General features: G+C 29.1%; 7 protein-coding genes across 7 annotated transcripts; 1 reads left to right on the top strand and 6 right to left on the bottom strand.

Moving 5' to 3' along the window:
* Window positions 1-318: 318 nt before the first annotated feature.
* LOC108560628 (protein transport protein SEC24-like) lies at window positions 319-4,164 on the bottom strand. Its single transcript, XM_017918259.1, has 2 exons — window positions 4,143-4,164; window positions 319-1,200 (listed from the first exon to the last, which is right to left on the bottom strand). Exons 1-2 carry the CDS (start codon window positions 4,146-4,148, stop codon window positions 319-321), a joined length of 888 nt encoding a protein of 295 aa, XP_017773748.1. The 5' UTR covers window positions 4,149-4,164.
* Window positions 4,165-9,219: 5,055 nt separating this feature from the next.
* Window positions 9,220-10,149, top strand: LOC108560638 (UPF0769 protein C21orf59). Its single transcript, XM_017918271.1, has 2 exons — window positions 9,220-9,867; window positions 9,919-10,149. Exons 1-2 carry the CDS (start codon window positions 9,220-9,222, stop codon window positions 10,147-10,149), a joined length of 879 nt encoding a protein of 292 aa, XP_017773760.1.
* A 197-nt stretch (window positions 10,150-10,346) lies between these two features.
* On the bottom strand, window positions 10,347-11,158 carry LOC108560637 (shematrin-like protein 2). Its single transcript, XM_017918270.1, has 3 exons — window positions 11,095-11,158; window positions 10,745-10,816; window positions 10,347-10,675 (listed from the first exon to the last, which is right to left on the bottom strand). Exons 1-3 carry the CDS (start codon window positions 11,104-11,106, stop codon window positions 10,481-10,483), a joined length of 279 nt encoding a protein of 92 aa, XP_017773759.1. The 5' UTR covers window positions 11,107-11,158; the 3' UTR covers window positions 10,347-10,480.
* A 2,357-nt stretch (window positions 11,159-13,515) lies between these two features.
* Window positions 13,516-14,107, bottom strand: LOC108560634. The gene is made up of 2 exons (XM_017918266.1): window positions 14,009-14,107; window positions 13,516-13,924 (listed from the first exon to the last, which is right to left on the bottom strand). Exons 1-2 carry the CDS (start codon window positions 14,018-14,020, stop codon window positions 13,586-13,588), a joined length of 351 nt encoding a protein of 116 aa, XP_017773755.1. The 5' UTR covers window positions 14,021-14,107; the 3' UTR covers window positions 13,516-13,585.
* A 3,495-nt stretch (window positions 14,108-17,602) lies between these two features.
* LOC108560633 lies at window positions 17,603-18,889 on the bottom strand. Its single transcript, XM_017918265.1, has 2 exons — window positions 18,791-18,889; window positions 17,603-18,730 (listed from the first exon to the last, which is right to left on the bottom strand). Exons 1-2 carry the CDS (start codon window positions 18,800-18,802, stop codon window positions 17,705-17,707), a joined length of 1,038 nt encoding a protein of 345 aa, XP_017773754.1. The 5' UTR covers window positions 18,803-18,889; the 3' UTR covers window positions 17,603-17,704.
* Window positions 18,890-20,449: 1,560 nt separating this feature from the next.
* On the bottom strand, window positions 20,450-21,446 carry LOC108560632 (glycine-rich cell wall structural protein 1.0-like). Its single transcript, XM_017918264.1, has 2 exons — window positions 21,384-21,446; window positions 20,450-21,282 (listed from the first exon to the last, which is right to left on the bottom strand). The coding sequence occupies exons 1-2, from the start codon at window positions 21,393-21,395 to the stop codon at window positions 20,770-20,772; spliced, it is 525 nt and encodes a 174-aa protein (XP_017773753.1). The 5' UTR covers window positions 21,396-21,446; the 3' UTR covers window positions 20,450-20,769.
* Window positions 21,447-23,310: 1,864 nt separating this feature from the next.
* On the bottom strand, window positions 23,311-24,122 carry LOC108560635 (uncharacterized PE-PGRS family protein PE_PGRS20-like). Its single transcript, XM_017918268.1, has 2 exons — window positions 24,070-24,122; window positions 23,311-23,885 (listed from the first exon to the last, which is right to left on the bottom strand). The coding sequence occupies exons 1-2, from the start codon at window positions 24,079-24,081 to the stop codon at window positions 23,460-23,462; spliced, it is 438 nt and encodes a 145-aa protein (XP_017773757.1). The 5' UTR covers window positions 24,082-24,122; the 3' UTR covers window positions 23,311-23,459.
* Between the last annotated feature and the right edge of the window lie 796 nt (window positions 24,123-24,918).

The raw sequence follows: 24,918 nt of genomic DNA, 5'->3' as shown, positions 1-24,918 counted from the left end.
TAATTAAGTAATTTATGTTTAACTTGAATTTAAAGGTATTTTATCAGCATATACAAATGCTAATGCTGATGTTTTATGAACGAAATGAATTATGTTATTTAATAATAAATAATAGATACTAATAAGATAAACTTGTTTTATTATAAAAGTACGAACAATAACAATAACAAAACATATTAAAAATAAATTAACGAAATCTTTGGATATATGTACAGAACAAAAAACACGTTAAAACAACTTTGTTAAATACTAGAGTAAAAAGTACTATGAAAACAATAAATCATGTTTCAGAAGTAGATCTGAGCCAAAACAGAACAATTAGGCTTTCGAGTATTGTTTAGTGCTGTAAACATTGGTACTCGAACCATAATTTGCCGTGGATGCTGTCGGTTGTTGCTGATGTGGCTCTTGCTTCTGTTCCTGTTGCGCATAATCGGTACTAAATTTAGCTCCAAATTGTGGACCAGCTTGAAGCGAGTTTCCGTTGATTGGAGTTAAATTAGTTCCAAAATGCGCGCCGAGTTGTTGCTTGATTTGGGCTTGCTGTTCGGGGGTGAAATTTTCGAATCCGGTGATGATTGGTGGAGCAGTTTTGATCGGTGTTCCAGCGTATTGTTGGGCAGCAAGATTTGCGTAATGAGAAATTTGTTGCAAATCAGTTGGATGTTGTTGTTGGTTGTACTGAACTGGAGTGTAAGCTTGTGGTTGTAATTGTGGTTGAGGTTGATGTTGTGGTTGTGGTTGTGGAGCCGCCGGGAGCAAATGCTGAGGGCTTGGGATGATCTGGTAGTTCTGTGGTGGACTTGGTTGAGGATAATGCTGCGGTTGGGCGTAAGTCTGGACCGTTGGATGTGGCTGGAAGGCAGCATGCAAGAGGTTGTAGCGTGCTTGTGGATTTGTGTGGAAGTAATGCAAGAGTTGTTGGGCGGCCGGACCGTAAACCAAATGCTGTGGTACCAAAGCCGGTTGAGCTATGATCAACATGGTAGCTTGAGGTTGTTGGTGCGGTAAAAAAACTGGCTTTTGGATATATTGGACGTACGGTGGACTGTGCTGAGGAACATAATAGGTTGGGGCTTTCGGAACGATAATTGGGATAGAATTAGGTCCTTTAGTGATCGGTTTTGTCGGTTGTTCGGTTGGCGCGGCGGATGTGGACGAGTCGCCACGCGCAAATTGCACAGCAAGCACAAGGATGATCTAAAAAGAAAAGAAAAAGGATAATTATTTAATTGCATGGTCACATAATTACACACTAAATTTTATAATCAAGTAACAATAATGAACAATCAGTTAAACGTTCACGCTTTTATTACTTTCAAATCGTCGATTATAGTAATTAATTCAACAGCTGCTGAACATCACAATCGACTTTGTTTCTCTCGGAATTAAATGATGATAATTAAAACATTCTTACATCAAAAAAAGAAAAGATATTTCCGTAAACAATTCCATCTGTACATTGAAAATCTGTTCATCGAAATCCATACATTTATAATTCGAGAAAATAAAATGAAAGTTTTCTTAAGTTGAATTTCACATTATTTTACGAATTGCTAGCTGAAGTTAAATGAACTTGTTCCGGTTTTGTAGTCGCGGTAAGAGGAGGTCGTTAACGTAACGTAATATTGCATCCATCCTGTTTGCTTTTGCTCGTGAATAGGAATGACAAAATACCCATTTATTCGAAAGTGGTCCTGTTTGTATATCTCGTCATTACAATCTCAACCACACCAAACATTCAAATGATTTGTTCTAAATAAGTAGTCGTTCACATATTTGTAGAAAGTGAAAATAAAAACAATCTAATTAAATTCTACAGCAAGGATTGCTTTTCATGTTTGTGTGTCATTTTATTTTTTCAGCGGATTATTTTTCGTTACAGTTAATTTGTGCCTTTCTATAAATAGTGGAACGTCTATTAACTGCACAACTGCAGAATATTTCAAAGAGAAAGGAAACGGAACGAATCATAACTAAATTGGTCGTTTTTGCATTTACTTTTACTCAAAAGAAAAAAAAAGATCCATCTCTGCATGGAAATGCTGTACAAGCAAAAGCTTTTAGAAATTCACTTCCTTGCTTTTATCTATCAGTATAAGTGATTATTAATTGAAAGTGCTGGTAATCCTTTTGCAAATTTTAGAAAGTCCATTATCGTCATTCAAAAAAAATAATATTAGATGAATGTTAAGCATTTCATATATTCTCAGAAACTTGAATATAATTTTGTTTATAACAAAGTTAACAAATTAATTTAATATAATTTACAATAAAAATATATTTCAAAACAAGAAACTTTTTTAATACTTGAATATAATTAAATTACAATTTACTTTCATGGAAATATATATACTAACTTTGTTTACTTATTTTTTTATATATTTAGATATTTGTATTTTGATCAAGTCTTTGCACGTCTATATTTCAAAGATAGTGTATTATCTAACATACTTAGATTCTGAAAGATTGTATACTTAATTAATATTAACATATAAAAATTAAGCAATATGTGTCGTAGATACTATATTTATTGTTGATCGAACATGTTGCATACTAAGAACAAATATATCTCTAAATATTGAATTTCAATGTATTAACAACAGAAGAAATAATAAAAAAACGTCTCGAAGAGGACTTCCTTACAGATTTTTAAGTAAGAAAGTAAATTCTTCAAGTAAAATAATATTATTCTTAAAATTTGCAATAATGCATAATTATTGTTACTTAAATTTATATATTTAAAGAAATAAAAGTTTTAAGTGTCAAAATTCATGTAATAAATACGGTTTTTCATAATTATATTATTTGTTTTACTTAAATTGTGTTATTAATTAAATTTACTATTATTGGTTCACATATTTTATTATAATGAATGAATTAATTAGTAATACATTTTAAAAATTTAGATATTATTACTAAAGTGATTATTGATTAGTGAATTTGACTGTAAAATAATAATCGGTATTATTTTTAACCAATTGTAATAAAAATAATAATTTTCATAAAATAAGTTAGATATTAGATATTTTAAACTGTTAAATGAAAAAAAAAATTATAACCAAATAATTGCTTTAATTATGTTTAGTTTTAATATTTTGCTATTGTAATAAAATATAAAATAAGTTATTTATTATATTTATTAAAATATAAAAAGAATAACAAATGTACTTACAATAGTCTTCATATTTGAAATCGTATTATTTTTGGAATGTTTTGAAATTATCCACGAATCGTGTCACATTCACTGTTGGAAGCACAAATGCGTGTTCGTAAACGGAGGTTCAACTATTATATATAGTGGTGGAAGACAGCAACCACTTTTTTCTAAAAAAGGCGCCCCAGTTTGTATTTTTACATACGGACACGTAAATTTCACTCCTCCTCCTCCTCCTACCGCTGAGCTTCCAGAGATGTTGGTGAGACGCAAGAACTTTCGCTCAAGGTTAATGCCGTCTCTTTTTATCATCTAATTACTATCACAAATATTTCTATCAATTGTTCAATTTTTTTCAAATAATATTAACCATGAAATAAAATATATTTAGTTCTATGATCATTAAAAAAAAATATAATAATTTCATTAATCTTTACTATAAATTAAATAAAAAAATATTTTATTATCTACAAAACTTTCAATTATATTATATATTATTATATTAGAACATATTTGAAAGTACATAATAATATTTTATATTGCCCTTTGGCCAGCCTATTAGTATATATATTTTTATTGTATGTTAAAATTTATTTATGTATAAATTGTACTTTTTTTTCTCTTCTTCTTATGTATCGATGTTTAGCCAATAAATTATTATTATTATTATTTTATATTTTTTTAAAATATTAGATTGATAACAGTTGTCATTAATTATAGACATTTTTTTATATTTGTTTTATTTAACTTTTGTATTCTGTCTAACAAATGAAATTTACTTTAAGAATATTTTTATAATATTATTTTAACATATTTATTGCTCAAACATTATAACCAAAAGGGAATATTTAGTAATCTTATAATATTTATTTTTTATTTTTATGTCGTATAATTTTATTCACAATCTGTTCATCAATGGGAACATTGAGTAAATTGAAGATCGCTGTTAACATTAAATGGATAATATTTCCCGGTGGATAGTTACCATCATGATCAAATCATCATTAATTTGTTTTTTGGTTGTCGTCTTGTAGTCACCCTGTTTAGTAATTATTAACATTTTTTTGTATTTACGGATTATTCAAATTCTATATTTGCGCGCTTCATAGAAATTTGACGATAAAACTTCGCACACGCCTGCGTTTCGATGAATCATCACAGCTGCAGGTGCGTACGTATAAACAAATCCATATTTGGACATGAAAAGAGTGCAGTGAGAACACCTGCATTATTGATAGATAAGAAAGTAATAAAAATTAGGCGATTGTTCGGAAATGCGAAACGTCGCGAATTGTCACGAAGAATCAGCTGCAGCAACAACTGCGTATCTCAAACATTAAACACATTTTTATATTCGCATGAAGAATGCTGCGTTTCGATTCGAATATTTTGAAACGAGCATTAATTATTACAAATTCAAACAATTATGGAAAAATGTATATGTAAATAATGCATTTCATTCCATGTTTAAATTGAAATAATTATATACTAAACAATATTTGCCAAGTAACTTATAGAAGTACTTGTAGAAGTAGTCTCAAAAAATTAATGTTTTTATTGATTAGATTGATTGATGCAATTACTTATATAAACATATATGAATATTACTTGTAACTTGCCAAGTAATATTTGATAAATTTTAGGAAATTTTTGTAAGGCTCACAAAGCGCCTGGCTTGACCAGGATTCACGAAATTTTGGGTAGGACGACTTAACCATTCAGCTATTAGTCGAATAAATCTGAAGGAACGAATCAATGTATCAAATGGTAATTTTACACACCTTTGTCTAAAAAACATAAAAATTGCAATCATTATAATTACTTCAAATGTAAATTCTTCTATAATTTAGTAATATTATATGTAATAAATACAGAAGAATTTAAACACAATATTGTATAGAATGAAATAAATGATGTTCTTATATAATCTAAGAAAATTATCGATTAGACAACTATTAAGAAGACAAGAATATGCTGTCATCCATCCATATGCTGTGCGGGCAATTAACGCAGAGAAACCTCCATATTGCACGTGTTGTACGTTTCATAAGAGTTGGATTATTTAATTTATTTCGAAACAAATAAATTCTAAAAATTTATATATTTTACGCAATTTGAGCAACCGGAAGAAGAAAGTTAACATTCTTTACAATTTCAAGTAAATGTATTTTTATTTATAATTAATTGCAATTCACTCAGTTTCCTGTATCCGAATTCCGTGCACTTTAGGAATTGTCACGGCAGAGTTCACAGGTATTATTTGCTATTATTTATTATAACTGAGTAATTTTCACTTAGTTGTGAGGTTTTCTTTAACAGGAAAACTATTATGCAAGCACTTGCTATGCAAATTTATATTATAAAATGGAAGAGAGAAAATGCTATAAATATAATCCGTAGTCTTCCTGTATAATAGTATCAAGATATTTACATATTACTCTTATAATAAATAAATCAAAACCTATATTATTTAGTTTATTATAATTTATTTGCACTCAATAATCTTTAATTATATAAATTGGATTTATTAAGAATAAGAGACATGAAACATAATTTATGTTATTTTTTGTAATTAAAGTTAATTGACGTTTCAGAAGATTTTATCTGTTTCATAAAGTGGACTTTGAAGAACATATTAACGAAAATAGAGAGGATACAACAATATAAATTGTAAATAAATCTCTCATTTTAAATATATTTATATAATTTAAACTTAAAAACTCAAAAACTATAATTCGGTTAACCGTAAGACTAAGAACACTGTCGAAAATTTTTCATTAAAACTGTTAAAAAAATAATCAGAAATAAATATACTGAATAACAACGACATAACTAACATTTTCTTAAAATTTTCATTTATAATTTGTTTTTAATTATATATTAAGAGTAAAAGTGGGAACTAGAATCAAATGGAATAGTTCATTTATCTACATACTAATTAATTGGAAAATTTGAGTGAGTAGTTTAAAAGATAAAGAGAAAGGCTAAAAACAAATGAATATATTTATACACATTATTTTTCTTTATAAATATGTGGCACAATACATATATACAAGTTCTCTATAATTAAATATGTTGTTTTTAACTAGTGCTTTTTTTATCTTTCCTTCGCTCCTTTTGTTTCAGTTAGGAATCAAAAACTGAACAAAGTAACGCGATATTTCGTAAGTTTTAATTATATATAATCAAAAAAGATTAAAACATGGAATGTCAGCGGAAATAATTGGAAATGAAAGTAAATGTGACATTTCTAGAGAACTTGGCAAAACGGAAGAGTCAACTGTTAATGGTCTTCTGATTCTGCGTTTCGCTCTGAATTAGTGAACAAAGTTGCATTATAGCTTCGAAGAACAACGGAGCTATAAAATACACCATATACTGTCGTTAATTAGGACATACGCAGTGCGCTAATTGTACTTAATTGACGGACATCGTCCGGCAAAGAGAGCGAATCTGCAATAATTATCAATTATTTTTTGCAACAATTAAAATAATTTTAATTGGGTTTTAATTGATTTTAAGTCTATGTAAAAAAAATACAAAAACTTTTACAATTTGCAACATTTTCTAAAATTAAATTAAAAATTATTGAATATTTGCAATATTCAAAAATAATATTACTGTATTTAACGTGCAATAATCTTATTTGTGTAACAATTAATTGATTATGTTTTAATTTATTTGAATATTATGTAAAAAAGAAACAAAACTTTTACAATTTGCAAGATTTTCTACTATTTCCATTATTCAAAAAATAATACTAATTTTAGTTTTTAAAGTGCATTTTTAGTTCAACGAATAAGTGAAATTGAAAATTATACTGAACATGAGAAGAATAAAATAATTAAAGTGTACTCAGATGGCTTTTTTATATTTGATGCATCCACATAATGCACGAATGCCATTAACTGATGGGAGAGAAAGGCTTCTCTTGACTTCATTACTTTATAATTTGCGCAGCATTTACTGATATAAAATATAAGTTTTAAATGATGCATTTAATTGCTATTATAAAGTAATAAATATATACATTAAAAATATGTTTAACACAATGTGATAGCTATAAATACTACTGAATCGTTAGTAAAAAGAGCTATTGTTTTGAATAATAATAATAATAGAAAATTGATATATTTATTATCTCAATTATTCATCCGTGATGCTATTTTAGATATTTCCTATTGCCGATGAAAGTAGCCTCAAATTCTTTATTCGTTCAACCCGAGTTCCTCTCACATTTCTTCTTTTATTACTCTCTAGCTAGACGATGGAATGAATACAATCCAAATTATCGAGAATAAGAATGAACTAGATTAATACAACTGATCTTGAATAAAAACAAAAAAATATGTATCGATGAAAACGTTTTATTCTATATTTGAATTGATACACAGTTAAATAGAAAGTCTGTTTATAAATGTAAATGTAAATGTAAATTTAAATTTGGAATATTTAGTATGCAAAAATTTTGTTTGACTTAATTTTAGGAAGGTGTCTGAAATCATTTTTGTGATTTATATTATATATTGTATATATGAGATCAGTCAGCGAAAGTGTATTTTAATTTTGCGTTCTGATTGACACTAATTCGCAAAATGATTGACGATATACGTTATGATAACTAATCATTAGACGTGTTTTCTTATATAATCATTTTTGCAATTTCACTAACTTGGAAGAAAATAGTAAGATTAATAATATTTATTCTGGCAGAACCATAGGTCTGGTTAATAGCTTTTCGCAACAGTTAATATTTTTTGTTTTGTTCTTGTTGTGAATGAAAATGTTTTTTTTTGTTTGTTATATCAGTCACGTATAAACAACTCAAAATTAAAACTATTACAAAGAGCTATTATTTTTATGTTTGAATGAATGAAACCAAAAGTGGATATTTGAGTCGGCAAGAATTAAATTTCGTTTTTTTTAGTATGAAACAAAAAATCCATTTTCTTGTACAAAAAATAAATTTTGTTCGATGACATTTTACCATCTTTTTAGCAAATTCATAATTCTGTTACAATAAAAAATATACGAATATACAAAACGTAAATGTTTTATCACTTTCATTTGGATTTTAAAAAAAATGAAGAGAAAAGTAACTTAAAATTCTTAATTTATATTAAGACAGATTTTGTATTTGTATATCTATTATTTCATGATCTACTTATACTAGTTTTCTATACTATATAAATTAAATATTGTTTTGTATAAAAATACAATTACAAATATTTATTAAAGGCTTAATAATAAATAATTACCATCCACATCTTTACTAAAATGCGTCATCCAAATAATCGTCTTCACAACACTCATAATGAAAACTAAGATATTTATTCTCCTTTGCTGTATGCTTTTCAAACTCTTCACTTCCCATATGTGTAGCTTCATATTTTACATGTAATTTTTTAGGTATAAGGAAGGAATGTATTTTACATTAGAAAAAAAATGTTTGGTTGATAAGCCTTTAATCGATAGGATGGACAATAAATGTTGTAATTATATAATAAATGATTGAATTTAATATTTATCAGTAAATGATAAAGGCAGAGAAACTTCGATTATCGATATTTTTTTATATTTAACTTATAATATTCCTTATAACTTTACTTTTTATATATAGTCAATAAATTTTGCACTCATGTGTATTTGGTTGCATATATTGTAATATAAGCATTAACAATTAATTTATCTTAATGGTTCTAGACTATATAAGTAGTATAAAAAACGTTAATTGAATCGTAATTATAAAAACACAATTAAACTTTAAAGTTTAATCAAAACTTTGGATCTACAGATTGGTTTTAGGTCTCAATATCTTATTATAATTAATTTAGTTATTTTAAATAATATTGTATTTTAATTAATTTACCAAAAAGTAAATTAACTAAATTAACTTGGATATTATTGATTCTTATTATTATGGAATTTGGAGATACTGAAATTTATTTGTTTGATCGATACATTATGAATAGTCACTATTAGCAACGACAAACAAACTTTAATCTGTACTAAAAACATTTGTACGTTTGATTCAAGTGTCACAGTTGTTTTATCCTCTCAAGATGGTGTTAATTCATATAAAACATAACGATGAGAGCCAATTTCTGTGCGAGTCAACTTTAAGTACGTCCGTAGACGATTTGGTGAATAATGTTGTTACCATCTACAATGGGAGATTGAAGATCGATAGGATTTGCTGCGAAATGTCAGAGTTAGCTAATTATGGTACAATGTATCCACCTGAGATTATGGGTCTCACGGAAGAGCAAGTAGAAGAATTAAAATTGGTCGATACTTGGGGCAACAAATGCATTCCCAGCGGCGGTTTCGGCGAAAACAAAGATCCTATTGGTCGAAGGAATGGTAAACAACCGCGCAAAGAAATGCAAGATATATTAAATAACACGGCAAAAGAAGCCAAAGATTTGATTACCAAAAATCTAGTAGCGCAAAATCAATGTTTAACAATGAAGATCATTCAGGAAGCTTTGAATCTTCTGAAAGGCGCCGTCACCATTGTATATCCGATGAAGTTACCACCGCACGATGTAATCAGGATGGAATTTGAAAATATTGAAGATTTGTCGGGGACGCAAGCCGCCAAAGACGTGATCGATGCTACAGCAGCCAAAATTTGGTTCTGCGGCAAAGAGATGTACAGGGATGGTAAAACCGTTGGGGATTACATTGGAAAGATTGAGAATTGCAAGGTAAGAATTGGAAATAGTCACGTTTTATTATTGCACTTCGTTGCTTTCTAGGTGATTATGAAAATATCGAAACCCGGTCAAGGTGCGCCAGGAAGGGAACCTGTTATGAATGAGGAACAAAGGAAGCAGATAATGTTACACGCCTACCGGAAACAGGAAGAAATGAAGAAATTAATGGCCGACGACGATGACAGCTATTTGAATTCGAAGTGGGCCGACAGCGGAAATTTGAAGAGGTCCTTCCACGGAATGGATAAGATTTCTTGGAGACCCGGAAAATAATTGGGGAAAACTTTATGTATCAATGTCAAATAGTTGCAAATAAAGATAGATAATATTTCAATTTTCTTTAATATCTTTATGTGTATAAAAAGTATATTACTTTCACCTTTCATAAAAATATAATTCACAGAATTATGAAGTATGTATTATTATATAACTCTAAATGAGTAATTAAAAAAATCCTATGAAAAGTATTTATCGAAACATAAGACGCACATTTTTACATAAAGAAAACAACTTAAAATTGGGAATAATTATACTTTTTAAATTTTTGGTAAATTGGAGCACGTCTTATAGATTGAAAAATACGATACATTTGCTGATTCTTAAATCAACGATAAAAAGGATATCCATATCCGAATGGGCTATGCCATCCTCCATACCCTCCGTAACCTCCATAACCTCCGTAAAGTCCTAAACCTCCATATCCTCCGTATCCTCCGTACAGACCTAATCCACCATATCCTAAACCTCCGTAACCACCGTATAATCCATGACCGTAGCCGTATCCATATGCGGATGTAATCTATATACGAAATAATAGTTAATATTTAGCGTATATAAGTAATTCATATATGTTTAAAACATGACTTACAGAAGGTTTAGCTGAAGCCGCAGGTTTACAAATTCCGTTTCCTGTTAATAAAAGAATAGTCAACACTGCAACCTAAAACAGAAGAAAAAATAATTATTTATTGTATTCATCAATAAACAATATAAATTTATGTTTATTTGAAAACACTACTATTAATTAAGTATTGATTATGGGTCTAAATCTCAACTCTATTATTAACATATTAGTTTGCATCGCTTTAAGACATTTCAAGTGTTAATGATTAATTAAGGATTTTCTGAGTCTCACGGCGTCGTTTAATTGATGTCTTCGCCACTCGATATGCATTATAATTTACTCATAAATAGTTATTAACGACATCGACGACTTACCAGGAACTTCATTTCTACTGTGCACACGAAGTCAACGTTACGACAAACTAACGCAAATTTAATGTTTTTTATTGCGCTCGATTATTATATAGACGCAATCAAATTTAATTGATCGTTCAATTATAATAACGGGTCGTCCTTCGATGAGCCTGCATTAGGAAAAAAAAATATCATCTCAGAATACATAGAAAAACTTAATAGTCGCACTCGTTTATTTATAAACATTTAAGTAAAAAAATACAACGTTTTGCGTGAATCATATAATTGCTTTGATTTTATTTATTCTTTTTCTCAATCTGAAATTATGTGAATTATTATATAGTATCTAATGCAATAATTCGACACTTTTAAATTAGTTATATAATTATTGCGGTTTGCGCATTGCGGTTTAGAAAAAAATAGGAATTTTATTTTAAAAATATCGTAAAATGTAATAATAAACAAACATATGAAATATCACATATTACAATAATTAATTTCTTACAAAAATAATGCATATTACTTCGATTTTAAAGTTATTCTCAGAAAACGGTTATGATTATAATAAATAGTTATATAATTCATATTTTCGAAAAAACCTCTTCATTTTATATTGTAATAACGTTAGATTCAAGCAAAAACATATTTTAAATTTTAATGTTAAGGAAATGAATGGAGCTGTAATTTGGGATGTATTAACATTTGAATGCAGATTAATCAATTTACCGATGTAGGTGTGCCATTTGCATTGAAAACATAATAAATAGTGCAGTTTTGAAAAATCTGCGACATGTAAATAATGTACACAATACATTCTAATGTGCAACCTGCTGATGCGTATCCAATGTGCAAGGTCATATGTGTGCCATACAGTGGTGGGCTGAATGTGCAATTACTCTTTCCTGAAGTTTTTTTGTGTTGTTGTTGCTACACTAGTTACATACATAAATAAATAATAGCATTTCACAGTATTGTCACGAGCGGCGTTAACGCCTTTGTAATAAAGCAGATATTTCGCGTTTTAATGGCATAGTTCAATCAATTACATTTCACTCCAGCACGATCCAAAAGTGAAATTCACATTATATATATATACATCGGTATTTTGTAATGCATTGTATCCTAATATATAATCAAATGTGTTTACTATTTCAGTTCATTCATATTTATATTTGTTTGTACATTTTGAAAGTGTCCTAAAGTCCAATTATATTTAAATTCAAATATTTAAAAGTTTGCTATTTAATAAAATTAAAAATATACGTATAGGATACAAATGTGTCACATTGCTTAAGTGTATCTTAGAAAATTAACTTTACAGCTCTTATAAAATAGTAATCATTATTAAGTGAATAATATGTGTTTTTTTACCACAAATGGAGTTATGGCACTTTCAAAATTAACAATTAGGTTTAATATAAAATTTGAAAGAGTTCATTCGACATAGTTGAAAATGCTTGAAATTGAAAAAAACAAGACTCAATTTGTTTAAATCTAATAAAATGTTAATTGTTTTCTCAAAGAAAATATTAATAATCTAGCAAAATAAATTGCAGAAAATTGTTTAAATTTTTTCCCAATAATTTTGTAAAAAATATAATGCAATAAAATGCAAACTTAATATAATAATAAACAAAATATATTGTATAAGAACATACACAAGGACTATTGACCGCAGTCTACCCGGAGTAATTTATTTAATTGAACACCTGCGTTTTAATTGAACATCTACTAAATTAATGCTTTTAGAAATTTGAAGATCCGCACTTTCGGACATTATCAATAACATTCAAAATAATGTTTTTAATTAGTGAACTGAATCAAGTCGATTTTCAATTTTGTTCTGATTCTGGTTTATTTAAAAAATATTTTAAAATTATTTAATTGAATATAGTTTTCTGTATTTAGAAAGTTATACTTATCGATATCGACCGAATAAGACAACTTTTTAATTATAATAAATAAATTCAGTTCTTATTAGATTTAAATCTGTATATTTTTTTAGATTTTAAAATTTTAAATAAAACGTTTTTAATTTGATTTCCCCGTTTAAAAGATGAACTTAATCACAGTTTATATTCATAATATTATTACTAAAATGATCTGCAATCTCCAAAATACAAAATTGAAAATACTCATATTACTACCTTATTTAGATTATTACAATTGGATTCGAAACATATACATTTCTATTAGTTTTTCATGAAAAGACACGATTATATATTATTTATTTATTTTAATTAAAAAAAAAACATTTTAATTAATATAACGATTTACGAAGTAATATGTTTATTTATATGGAATTGATAAAGAAATAAAAGACAAAGTCTATTTTTTAGAAATATAACTTGGTTTATTATATACAAATATACATATTTTTTTAAGAGAAGAAATTACAATGCGTTGGAATATAAAAAGGGTTTTGAGGTCAGTCACCAAATATTTGTTAAAACCAGGAGTTTATTTTTATTTTGCTTTGTTGTTTACGTGTTCCTCGAGATGTGTTCAGAAATTACCAGTGTCCACCGTAGTGTCCATCATCCCAATGTCCCCAAGCACCTGGACCACCCCAAGCTCCTGGACCGGCCCAACCGGCTCCACCCCATCCACCCCAAACTCCGTGTCCGGCGACATGTCCTGGCACGACGGCTGCGACAATAGCACCACCTGGTTTTGGATGAGCGATCACTTGAGCACCGGGGATGACGGCGGAGATGTGGCTTCCATCGGGACCGACGACTGAACCCTTAGCAGAGGGTCCAGTGATGACAATTCCCTTGGTCGGTGGACCAACGATGTGAGCTGATAGCCCAGCATTGACGGCAGCCACGGCCACGCAAATTACCAATACCTGCAAATTAAAAAGATGTAAAAAAAATAGAATAATAATTATTTACCGTTGCTTTTGCAACTGGAGTCGGTTCTCAATACTTACAGTCTTAATCATGATTGTTTTCACTGTAATGAGAACTTCACTTCAAGTGATACAGATAATTAAAGCACCCTCCTTTTTATACTAGAAACTGGCCTCGACTGCACCCATTATTTAAATAACTTTGCACTTTTTTATTGCCTTTTTCACATCCCATACTCATAGTACTACATACCCCGTCATTGTAATTACATAATTAACACGGCTATTACATTCATAATATCATTTATACACTCTATAGAAGATTTTAAACTACTTTTAAATTATAAAATATTTTACTTCAAAAAAATCAAAAATTTTGGCTCTTATTCTAAAGTAAGTGAATTATATATTTTTTAATATAATATTACTAAATATCTATACTATCATACTTATTAAATATCAAACTGTTTTAATACATGATATTTTACTAAAGAAATTAGTACCGAATCATTTACACCCTAAATTTTAAGTAAAAATTAAAAAAAAAATCATATTTCTAAAATATTCATGGAAGTCTTGTATTTTAATATCGATAAAATGTCGAGATATATATGCGAATAATTGAGTTTTGGACTTGTGGAAATACTAAAAATATAACATTCATTTTGTAATTTATTTTCTTCTATAACTTTTGTAATAAATATTATGACCATAAATAATTTAGATGTGCATTTAATTTTTATTCCATTTATTCAAGAAATCAATGTCCATTTTTGTTTATTTTATTTTTTAGTCCAAAATTATATTTATAAAAAATAAATTAACCACTAAAAATATATTATATATTATACAGTTATTAGTATATTTATTATTTCATCTCAATGTTACCCATTATTTGGATACAGCTGTAAAATCATAACCAAATCTATAAAAAAAAGTTTATTTTCGACACCTATACAAAAGAAGCAATAATTGATCATTAAGCATGTAATTATTTGACAGTAAAAAAGTGAATTTGAATAATTGAATTTAGCCACAAAAATGTACGTGTTTAGAGGTAATTTGTCGCAGAAATGGTGTGGGAAATGAAGTATGAAACGGATGAAGAAGGGAGCCTTGAATTGGACGAGAAAGTCGACAGACCAAGTGCATTGTCATGTCAGACGGGTGGAGCTCTTGGAGCAATTAAATGTAGGAAATATAACGTAATTCATATTTATGTATCGATGGATAGAAACAAATATTTTTCAGTTCGGAATTAATTCAACGTTATCTTTACTGCTTGAATAGTATTTACGATACGTATGCATATCTAATATCATCAGAATGCTATAAAGCAACTGCGTGTCTTTAGATAATCAAATCCAATGAAAAGTCCTACATTTATCTTACGTAATTATTTACGTTTTAAATTCTTCAAAGTTAACATAATATTATATATTATTTACTAATTCAATTGAAAGCAATAAAATTGTAATTAGTTCAAACTGATCAATTTGCCAATAAAGCCAATATACTTTATTTTGTTCAATATTTTTATATTTGATAATTTCTAATATTTTAATAAAAAAAAATAAAAGTCAACAATATTGAATTTTTTTCTTCATTCATTCATTATATGACGTTATATGCTATTTTTTGTGTATTTAAATATGTTGATTAGTATGCTTTTAATATTGAAGATAAAGCATTACAAAAGATTAATTTTTCTTTTTTTTTCTTTATTAAATAATATTTGTTATAATTTTCCATCATAAAAAAAGTATTAGTAGATTTCCTTCCTCGTTTTTTTTTCTTTTCTATTACGACGTCCGTTCAAATACAACATTTTCCAATGAATAAAGATACTCATAATTGATTCAGAGCGGAAAAAAAAAGTACGTATATATAAGTGATCGGTCATTTATTAGTTATTGCGATGAAAATTCTTTGGTCCGCATTTTATGTAAATCATATCAGGAATTGTAAGGCGTAACCTTTTCGATTCATGTTCAAGTGCACATATGCCTGGTGCGAATAGTTCACGTGGCCTGCAGCCTTCTGTGCGGAGGTTTCTTTTTGTGCACCGGCTATAGAGATTTATGCATTCAGCTATTCGAATACCATTCAAATGTTAGCTAAACAGAGCAGAAATGCCTTTGCAATTTGATTTTTCCGAATCTCAATAACATAAATTGCACTTATGAAACGCTCGCCTTCACAATGGGCTTTTCCTTAAACGTAATGTCAACTGACCGCTTATGGAATTTCGCTTACACCAATCGAATTAACATTATTCATAGTTTAATTAGAATAAGTCTTACATCCTGTACATTTATTAATTAATATATCACCTTAATTGACAGTTTATAAAACAATTCAACAATTCAAGTAATTACAAGTAAATAAAATAATATTTACAAATTTTACTTTTAAGTTTTCTATATATGTCTACATATGGAAATGTAAAGAAAGTTTGAAATGACATACCTTGTTCATCTACTATATTTTTTATAGAAAATATGCAATTATTAATACAAAAAAATAAATGTAATAAAATTTGGTAACATTTTCAGTATTTTTTTTCAGTCGTTTATGTATTAAGTAATGCTACAAATAAATAAAATAAAATATTATCTTCAGAGCAACTCCTTTCTGGAATTCAAGCCGTATCGTCGAAATGCCTTGAAGCTATTCATTGTTGGAGCTTTTTATGAAGCAATAGCTTTAATCGTTATATAATTATATATTTACTTCATGCAGAGTTATCACTGATGCAGTCTTTATTTTACTTTTTTCATTGAAGAAATCATTTTTATATTTTATCCTAGTTTTTAAAAGTATCTTAAATAAATACGTTAATTAAAAAAATGATTAAAATTAAAATGACAATTTTAATCATTTTTTTCAACATATTTTCCTATTTTCAAATGTTAAGCTTACAAACTTTATTTGTTGTTGAATTTCTTCATTGTATATAAATAAAAATATATAGTTTGAAACATATAATTATCAACTATACATATTATTATAACAAGTGCAGTTTGCTGAGATGAATGAAAAAATATTAATTTATCCCACAAGGTCACAATTATATATAATTAAAGTAAATACGTGTGATTTATATTTTATTTCCTTAACGTGTATGTACGCAATTAATACGTAATAATATCTTATCAATATTATTACGACTTAGCTCAAAATTTTAAATATTAATTAGTTTTAAACTAAATATATTTAACAACAATGACAATAAACAAAATGTTTGGTATAACAACATACATTAGGCTATTCACAGTATTTTCACAAAATGAAGAAAGTGAATGTAATATGATTATTAATTTAATTGAAAAATGTATCTCATATTTTGTTCTATTGACAAACAAAAGCCGTTTTCAAAAAACCTTCTTATTTAATGGAAAATAAAAATATTTGCGTTATATTGATTTGACAAAATTAAAACATTTGATATAAATGAGATAAACGTATGAGAAAGTAAAATAATTTATGTTTATGTTACTAACGTGAACAGTTTCCTGAATTATTCAAAACCTTGAAGGTAATTACACTAAAAAATACAATATTTCAATAACTTCAAGGATACCGTGAACAAGGAAAAAAAGTAAACTGTATGTAGATCATAAAATATTTTTTTATTGCAATTATTATATAATATTACATAAATAGTTCATAGGACATTCGAATTCAATTAACCTTTATCAATGCGGTCGCAAATCTGGTGACTAGTGAAATAAATTAAGAAAAAGGATTAAATAAATATTGCGTTCCTAATAATCATCAGTGGAATGGACCGTGGATGATGGGCTTGAATGGGAGACCACCGAGAACCGGAGCATAGAAGTCCGGTATAACGGTGAGGCTCGGATCGACGAAGTTCGGCTGCAAAAGTGGTCCGGAATGGACCAAAGTTGGAGCATGACTGTGGATCACTGGAGGATGAATGATGCCTCCTGCGACGCGAGCGTCAGGGATCTTTCCCAAAATTGGATTTGCGGTGATAATTGTTTGGACTGCTGCTTCAGAGGCGATCACCGGAGCTGGGGCTATTATTTTCGGTGCTTGAATGATGGCAGGGGCAACAACGGATTTTACTTCTACTGTCTTAATGTTGATGTCATCTTGCTTATCAATCGATGCAACTACTCCACCTCCTTTGATGGTGGTTGACGATGGTCCTGCGACTACTACGTCTCCGCCTCTGGTGGAAATTGTCCCAGATGGACCAACCAGATCAACATTCTCTTCCAACTTTTTTGGAACCGTTATTATTTTATCTCCAACAACGATGTGTTCCTCAACAATTTTTGGATCTTTTGCAACTACAGCTACGTCTGGTACTACAATTGGATTGGTTGCTAATAACGGTGGAATCGGCCTGATAACGCTATCTAAAACGGCTGGACCCAAAGGAAGGACTACTGGAGGAACCGACGCTGTGATTATTGGTTCAGAAATGATCGGACCAACTGAAGCTGTCAAAAATTGTTCAGAGATGACAGGTGCAAAAGGTGCAATGGCTCCCAAACCCGGGCCGTGGAATGGCACGGAAGCTACAAAATCAGGCGAAGGTCCAACTACAATAGGGCTAAAACCTCCAATACCTCCACCTGGTCCAACGATCGGAGCCTCTCCCTTAATAGCAACTTCTCCTCCTTCCTGCTGCGACGTGATTATGCTACCATCGGGTCCTTTGATGATCGTCTCGGAATTTGGACCCTTGTAAATTGCCCCGACTCCTGGATGGAGTGCATGAGGGTAGCTCGGCGCACCATCGCAAAACGCAATTGCAAAGCACAGCAAAATCTAAAAATAAATTAACAACTGTTAATAACCTAAAGAAACAAATTTGTTCCAGTTACTTACAAGTGATTTCATCGTCGTTTAACTCCTTAGCTTATTATGAAAATCTATTAATTAAAGATTGAGTTTTATATAGGACAGTTGCAACCTTGCTTTATAAGCAAGTCAATTGAGTCACGCCCTTTTCTTTTCATTTCTCCAGTCTATTCCTGTAATTGCAAAATTCTGTTGGTGGGCAACAAAGAATTCTGCTCGGCTTCTTTCTAAGATACAGTTTTTTTTATAAATAAAATGTATGCATACATAGTGTTGCTGCAATGCATACGCCCATGTCAGCAATTATTTTATTACTAGAGTAATGTGGCCCTGAATATTAAAACTTATTGAAATACGTAGAGTCTCTTGTTTACACTTATGTTAACGTGAACTCGCTGCACGTTTTCCTATAATTATAATATAATTTCACCAAAATTAAAATTTCATCAAATTCAATTATCCAAAATTATTAAATATTTACATTTTAATATGTAACAAATAGGATTATTAAAAAAATCTATAAATGTCAAGCGCAGTTTTTCTTTCAATATTTGAATTTAAATAATATGACAAAAGCGTATTTTCCAATTAGAAAAATGCTAAATATTCATGTGTTGTGTAGCAAGGTTATAAAGGAAAGTTGCCTAGTTTAAATAGGAAAATATTAACGGTTTTAATAAGATTTAATAAGTTTGCAATTACGTAAATTATATATAAACAAAAATAAAGTCGTTTAATTTATTAATAGAATATAATAGATTTAATTTGTTTATTATACAAAAATATATTGACTGCAATTTTGTTTTCCAATTTTTTTTTTATTATTTACTATATGACTTATTTACTCTTAAAAATAATAATATTTCACTCTTTGAAATTCCTAAATTTCTAGATTCAAGAATTTTCTAGACAACTGACTCAGACATCTTCGTCAACTGAATCAACTATCAAAAATTCATTCAAAAAAAATTCATTTTTTCTATATATTTTTTAGAAAATTATAATAATACCCCACTAGGAATGTTGAAAAGATAGTACATCGCCTATCCCACCGTTAAAGTATTATATTATTATGCAATAAATTTTGTTTATTATTAATATTTTTACATTGTTACAGTTACAAAAGAATTACTGAAGACTTATTTAAACATAAAAGTTGCATAAAACTTAATTGTAATTATATCCTATTAAGCAGCAACGAAACTTTTCAAATATATAAATAAATTGCATATCATTCTTATATTGTTTTAATAATATGAAATCCAATGCTAGACTTTTATTTACTTCAATTTTCTAGGTATAAAACACGTCGCACAAGTTTCTTAGTGACATCTAAATATGAATACACGCAACTATTCTCTTATAGACTTAATTGAAAGTATACAATTTAAAATAATTAATTACTGTTACAAGATTTTCAACATATATTCATTGCATTTCTGTTCTATAAAGTAACAATTGTTGTATAACTTTCGTAAGCAGTCGTACAAATATGCAACATTTTATAGAATTTAATACTTATTGAATATCACTGGCAATTAATTATATATTGTTTCCAATAAAAATATTTATAGTTTTTTTAGAATTAAATACCTTATCTCTTTTTAATTATATTTTTTTTAATTATTGTAATGAAAATAGACAGGGTATATTGATAAAGACATAATTTTGTTAAAAATTCACTTCTGGTTTTTATTATTATATTGAACACACTTTAAACATAATACAAAAATATTTACAACATATATTGCATAGAAAGGTCATTGAATCGAGGCAGTTTTCGTCTAGATATTGAGCAAACGGTTTTCTGGACTCGAATGTAGAACATAAACAAACCATATATCACATTCAATAGAATAAAAATCGGATAAATTAAAACAGGAAATAAAAAAGAAGGTAATAGAAGATAGAACTATGAGCCATAAAGGTAGAGGGTAGAATATGTTGATATGGCCAGTTCATGTTGAGCCTTAAGGTAATTGGTTAAATGGTCTAAAATTTGTTGTCTACCAGTGATGGCCGTGCCACCCCAAACCGGCGCCAACCCATCCGTGTCCCAATCCGTAACCATGAGCAACTGGTCCAGAGACGACAGCGTGTCCGACTCCTGGTCCGACAAGAGTGGCACCGTTTCCATGGACAACATTGGCATGACCACCGTCCCATCCGCCCCAAGCGCCATCATTCCAACTTCCATCATCCCAATCTCCATGACCACCGTCCCAGGCGCCGTCCCAAGCTCCATGGCCACCGTCCCAAGCGCCATCCCAGGCACCGTCCCAAGCACCACCCCATGCTCCAGCTCCGTTGGGTCCGGTTGGTCCGACAGCTCCGTGTCCGGTGACTACTCCAGCTGGTCCTACAGCAGCGTGTCCATCAACAGATCCAGCTGGTCCCACAGCTCCGGCGCCGGTCACAACACCAGCAGGTCCTACGGATCCATGACCTCCCCATCCACCATGTCCCCAAGAGGGCTTGGCACTGGCACAAACTGCCAAACAGGCAAAGGCAACGACAGTCTAAGAGAAAAAAAATAATGTAATTAAATCTCAAGTTTTGTTTTTATAATATACAATATTATTTATAAAGAAATAAATAACTATATAAAATGTATTCTTACCAAAGCGTTCATGATGATCTTGTTTAATACACAAGATGTTTCAATATGTCTCCAACAGTGATAACCCAAGTATATATACTGGCAAGACGACCTTCGACGATTTTCTCATTAACTGATCCACATAAAGTATCTTTATTAAAATATGCACGTACTTCACACCACTTTTTTGCATTTTTCTTTTTGATCACTTTCTTGCCCATTAACATTTGTTCCTGCACTCACTGGAAATGGGAGCAGCAACATTATGCCACGCCAAAACTATCTTACAATCCGTTCTAATTCATTTGTAACATAACAACGTAAGAAGACAGATACATTTTCTCTGAAGTGATATTTTCACTTAATTTAATATAATTTAACATTAATATTGAAAATTACACAAATAATTGAAAAAAGAAATAAGTGTTATAAGAAATAATTAAATATATCAAAATAAAGAAAATTTAAACTTTTATATAGCATTCTTCCTTGATATCAAAATACTGATTTCCAAAACTTCATCATACAAAAATAAAATTGATGCAAAAATAAACTAAACTATCAATAATTCCAATTTCCCTTTAAAAATAATAAAAAACATTCTTGAAATATCAAATATAACGTTAATTATTTTATCATTTCATTTCGTTAAAGAATGTTTATACAGAAAATATTAATAATTAGGATACATTATGTCAACATAAAAATATTAAAATACTTATTTCATTTATTGTATATTTCAAATTTATAAATATACTAAAAACTTGTGTTGATTTTCTGTTAAATAATAAACATTAGATAACTAACATAAATATGCATCTAAAAAAATGTAAACAATTAAAGGCATATAAAGAAAATATTTTTGTATAAAATATTATAGCATAAAAAAGTTCTGCATATTTAATATCATGTTACAATAAGTGTAAGTAAATGGAATTAATTTATTAAAATAATGTAATTAAAAACTAAAATGAGCTGTTGTCGCGCTACATACATATTAAATAACTATGTATTATAATCAATTCAAACACTGTGAACTAATTATCCTCGTTAGTAAACTATTTCTATAGTGTTATATAAATGCGTATATAAAATAAATATAATTATCATTTCAAAATTAATAATAATAAGTTTTAGTGATGTTTATTTTTAATTAAACCAAAATTTATGAATTGGAAGTATATCTATAAAATAGATAAATCTTATTCCTACCAAATAAGAATAATAGTAATATATTTCAACTCTCTTTTCTTCTTAGGTATTTCTCCTTCTGTGTATATTTTTCTCCATTCACAATGATAATAAATTAATTTAAAATTTATTTTAAAAATTATCTTCCAAGTCAAATTATTAAAAAAAAAAACTATTTAATATCTTTAATTCAATTAATTAACTTAAGGCGAATTAACACATATTAATTTTCTCGTCGCTAATAAATGTGGGAAACAAACCAATGGAATTTACTTGTATTATACAATGTATAATTGAATATTATTTTTATAATTAATTAATCAAGTATATGTAAAATATTTTATTAATAATTTAAATGCCATTTCTTTAGATTGCTTTCTATACTATCCTCTAGTATCATCATATTTTTTGAAGATGTTCTGCGAAATTGAAAATATTTGCATATCATTCATAGAAAATAGTCAATTTGTCAATTAAGTTGTCATATACAAATATACATGAAACTCCATTAAATAATTATCAAATTGTTTTATGTGTATAATAGTACTACACATAGATATATTTATTTATTTATTGGATGACCGTATAATTTGCTTCTTGCAGTCCATAATAGAAAATATTTATTTTATTACCAAATTATTTTATCAAATTTAATCTATATACAGAAAACTCATGGAAAATGACTGGTATTTCTGATAAATAGGAAAACGTATTAAGGAATATAAAGACAAATTGTAATTATTTTTTTGTTTGCGTTTTATTGAACACAGGTTGATATATATATATACAAAATTGGTGGTGGTGTTTTTTGTATTAAGTGAACACATCGTGGATGATAAGCTTATTGCTGTAGTTTAAATTAAGTTCTCGAGGGTATTTACATATTTCGTAGGATTAATGTGTCGTTTACCAATGTCCGTGACCATGACCATGTCCGGCCCATGGACCGTAGCTACCATCATCCCAATCTCCATGACCACCGTCCCATGCACCAGCACCGTCCCAGGCGCCGTCCCATCCACCTCCAACTCCGTTAGGTCCGGTTGGGCCGACAGCTCCATGTCCATTGACGACTCCAGCAGGTCCTACAGCGCCATGTCCATCGACAGATCCAGCTGGTCCCACAGCTCCGGCACCGGTAACGACACCAGCAGGTCCAACGGATCCATGGTAGTTATGGTTGAGAGCGGCACCAGCTCCTGCTCCCCATCCTCCATGACCACCCCATGCTCCAGCACCTCCCCACGCTCCAACACCTCCCCATCCTCCATGGCCCCAGCCGGAAGGCTTAGCACTGGCGATAACTGCCAAGCAGGCGAAAAGAGCGATAGTCTGCAATAATAAATGCACACACATTTTAATACACATTACTAATTTATCCATAGTTATGGAAAATATCAAAGGTGGATTAATAATGAATAAAAATTGAGAAAAATTAAAATGTAATAATTTTTAAAATCACTTTATTCATTGCGGGGAATACAGTTGAATCTACTTTATTACTTTAAGGACTCACCAATCCGTTCATGATAGTTTCTTAAGAGATCCTGTCTTGTTTGCAAGTCTCTCTAATCTGAATTCGGAAGGATAATGCACGTACATTTATATTGAAATAGCGACCTTCGTTCGTACTAGAATTGGAAAAGCTTTTGGATTGAAATCGCAAGGAGGTGAACATATTCATATTATAAATATACTACTTATTTAGTAAGTGCCGCATTTGCATAGCACTATTTTTAAATAAACATAGGAAATATAAAACATACCAAATTAAAGGAAGTGAAAAACAAAATTAATATATAAAAAGAAAAACATACTATTTGATGTTCCTACTACCTGCATATATGCTTCATTGTGTTGCAAGCGTTTTGCTTCCAGGCCGAACACCTACCGCCTGACAACTTACTATGCAATTTTAACAAATTATAAATATATTAAAGAGTTGTACTATATTTCTGTTAAATAATAAACATTCGATAACTAAACACATATCTGTATTTGATAATTATTAAATAAATACACAACTTAAAAAATGTTAACTATTCGTAAATATGTAATGCATGTTAAATGTATATAAAAACTAGAATAAACTGTTATGGCGCTAATTTATTTATATACTATTATGCATATTTAATAGTTATGTATTATACACAGTTCAAACCTCAGGAATCAATTATCCTCGTTAGAAAATTATTTGAATAGTGTTATATAGATGTATATAAACAATACTGTTGATTCCGTTTAATCGGGACACATCGGGACGTCCCAATTATCTGAAATTCCTTTTCCATTTGTTATTTGCTCGGTTTTGTTACCGTTCTTAAGGAATCGACCGTATAATTATCATTTTCAAATTATTCAGTGA

The sequence above is a fragment of the Nicrophorus vespilloides genome, unplaced genomic scaffold (genome assembly GCF_001412225.1).
Source record: "Nicrophorus vespilloides isolate i.1.1-1 unplaced genomic scaffold, Nicve_v1.0, whole genome shotgun sequence".
In the NCBI taxonomy this organism is placed as follows: Eukaryota; Metazoa; Arthropoda; class Insecta; order Coleoptera; family Silphidae; genus Nicrophorus; species Nicrophorus vespilloides.
Note: the sequence above shows the minus strand (reverse complement) of the source record. Positions and strands in the feature narration are given on the sequence as shown.

Bases quoted from the DNA above. Each gene is read 5' to 3' on its own strand.
- LOC108560638 (XM_017918271.1), top strand. From the start codon at position 9,220: ATGGTGTTAATTCATATAAAACATAACGATGAGAGCCAATTTCTGTGC. The intron at 9,868-9,918 runs GTAAGAATTGGA...GTTGCTTTCTAG, and splicing joins GAAAGATTGAGAATTGCAAG to GTGATTATGAAAATATCGAA.
- LOC108560637 (XM_017918270.1), bottom strand. The intron at 10,676-10,744 runs GTAAGTCATGTT...TTTCGTATATAG, and splicing joins CGGCTTCAGCTAAACCTTCT to ATTACATCCGCATATGGATA.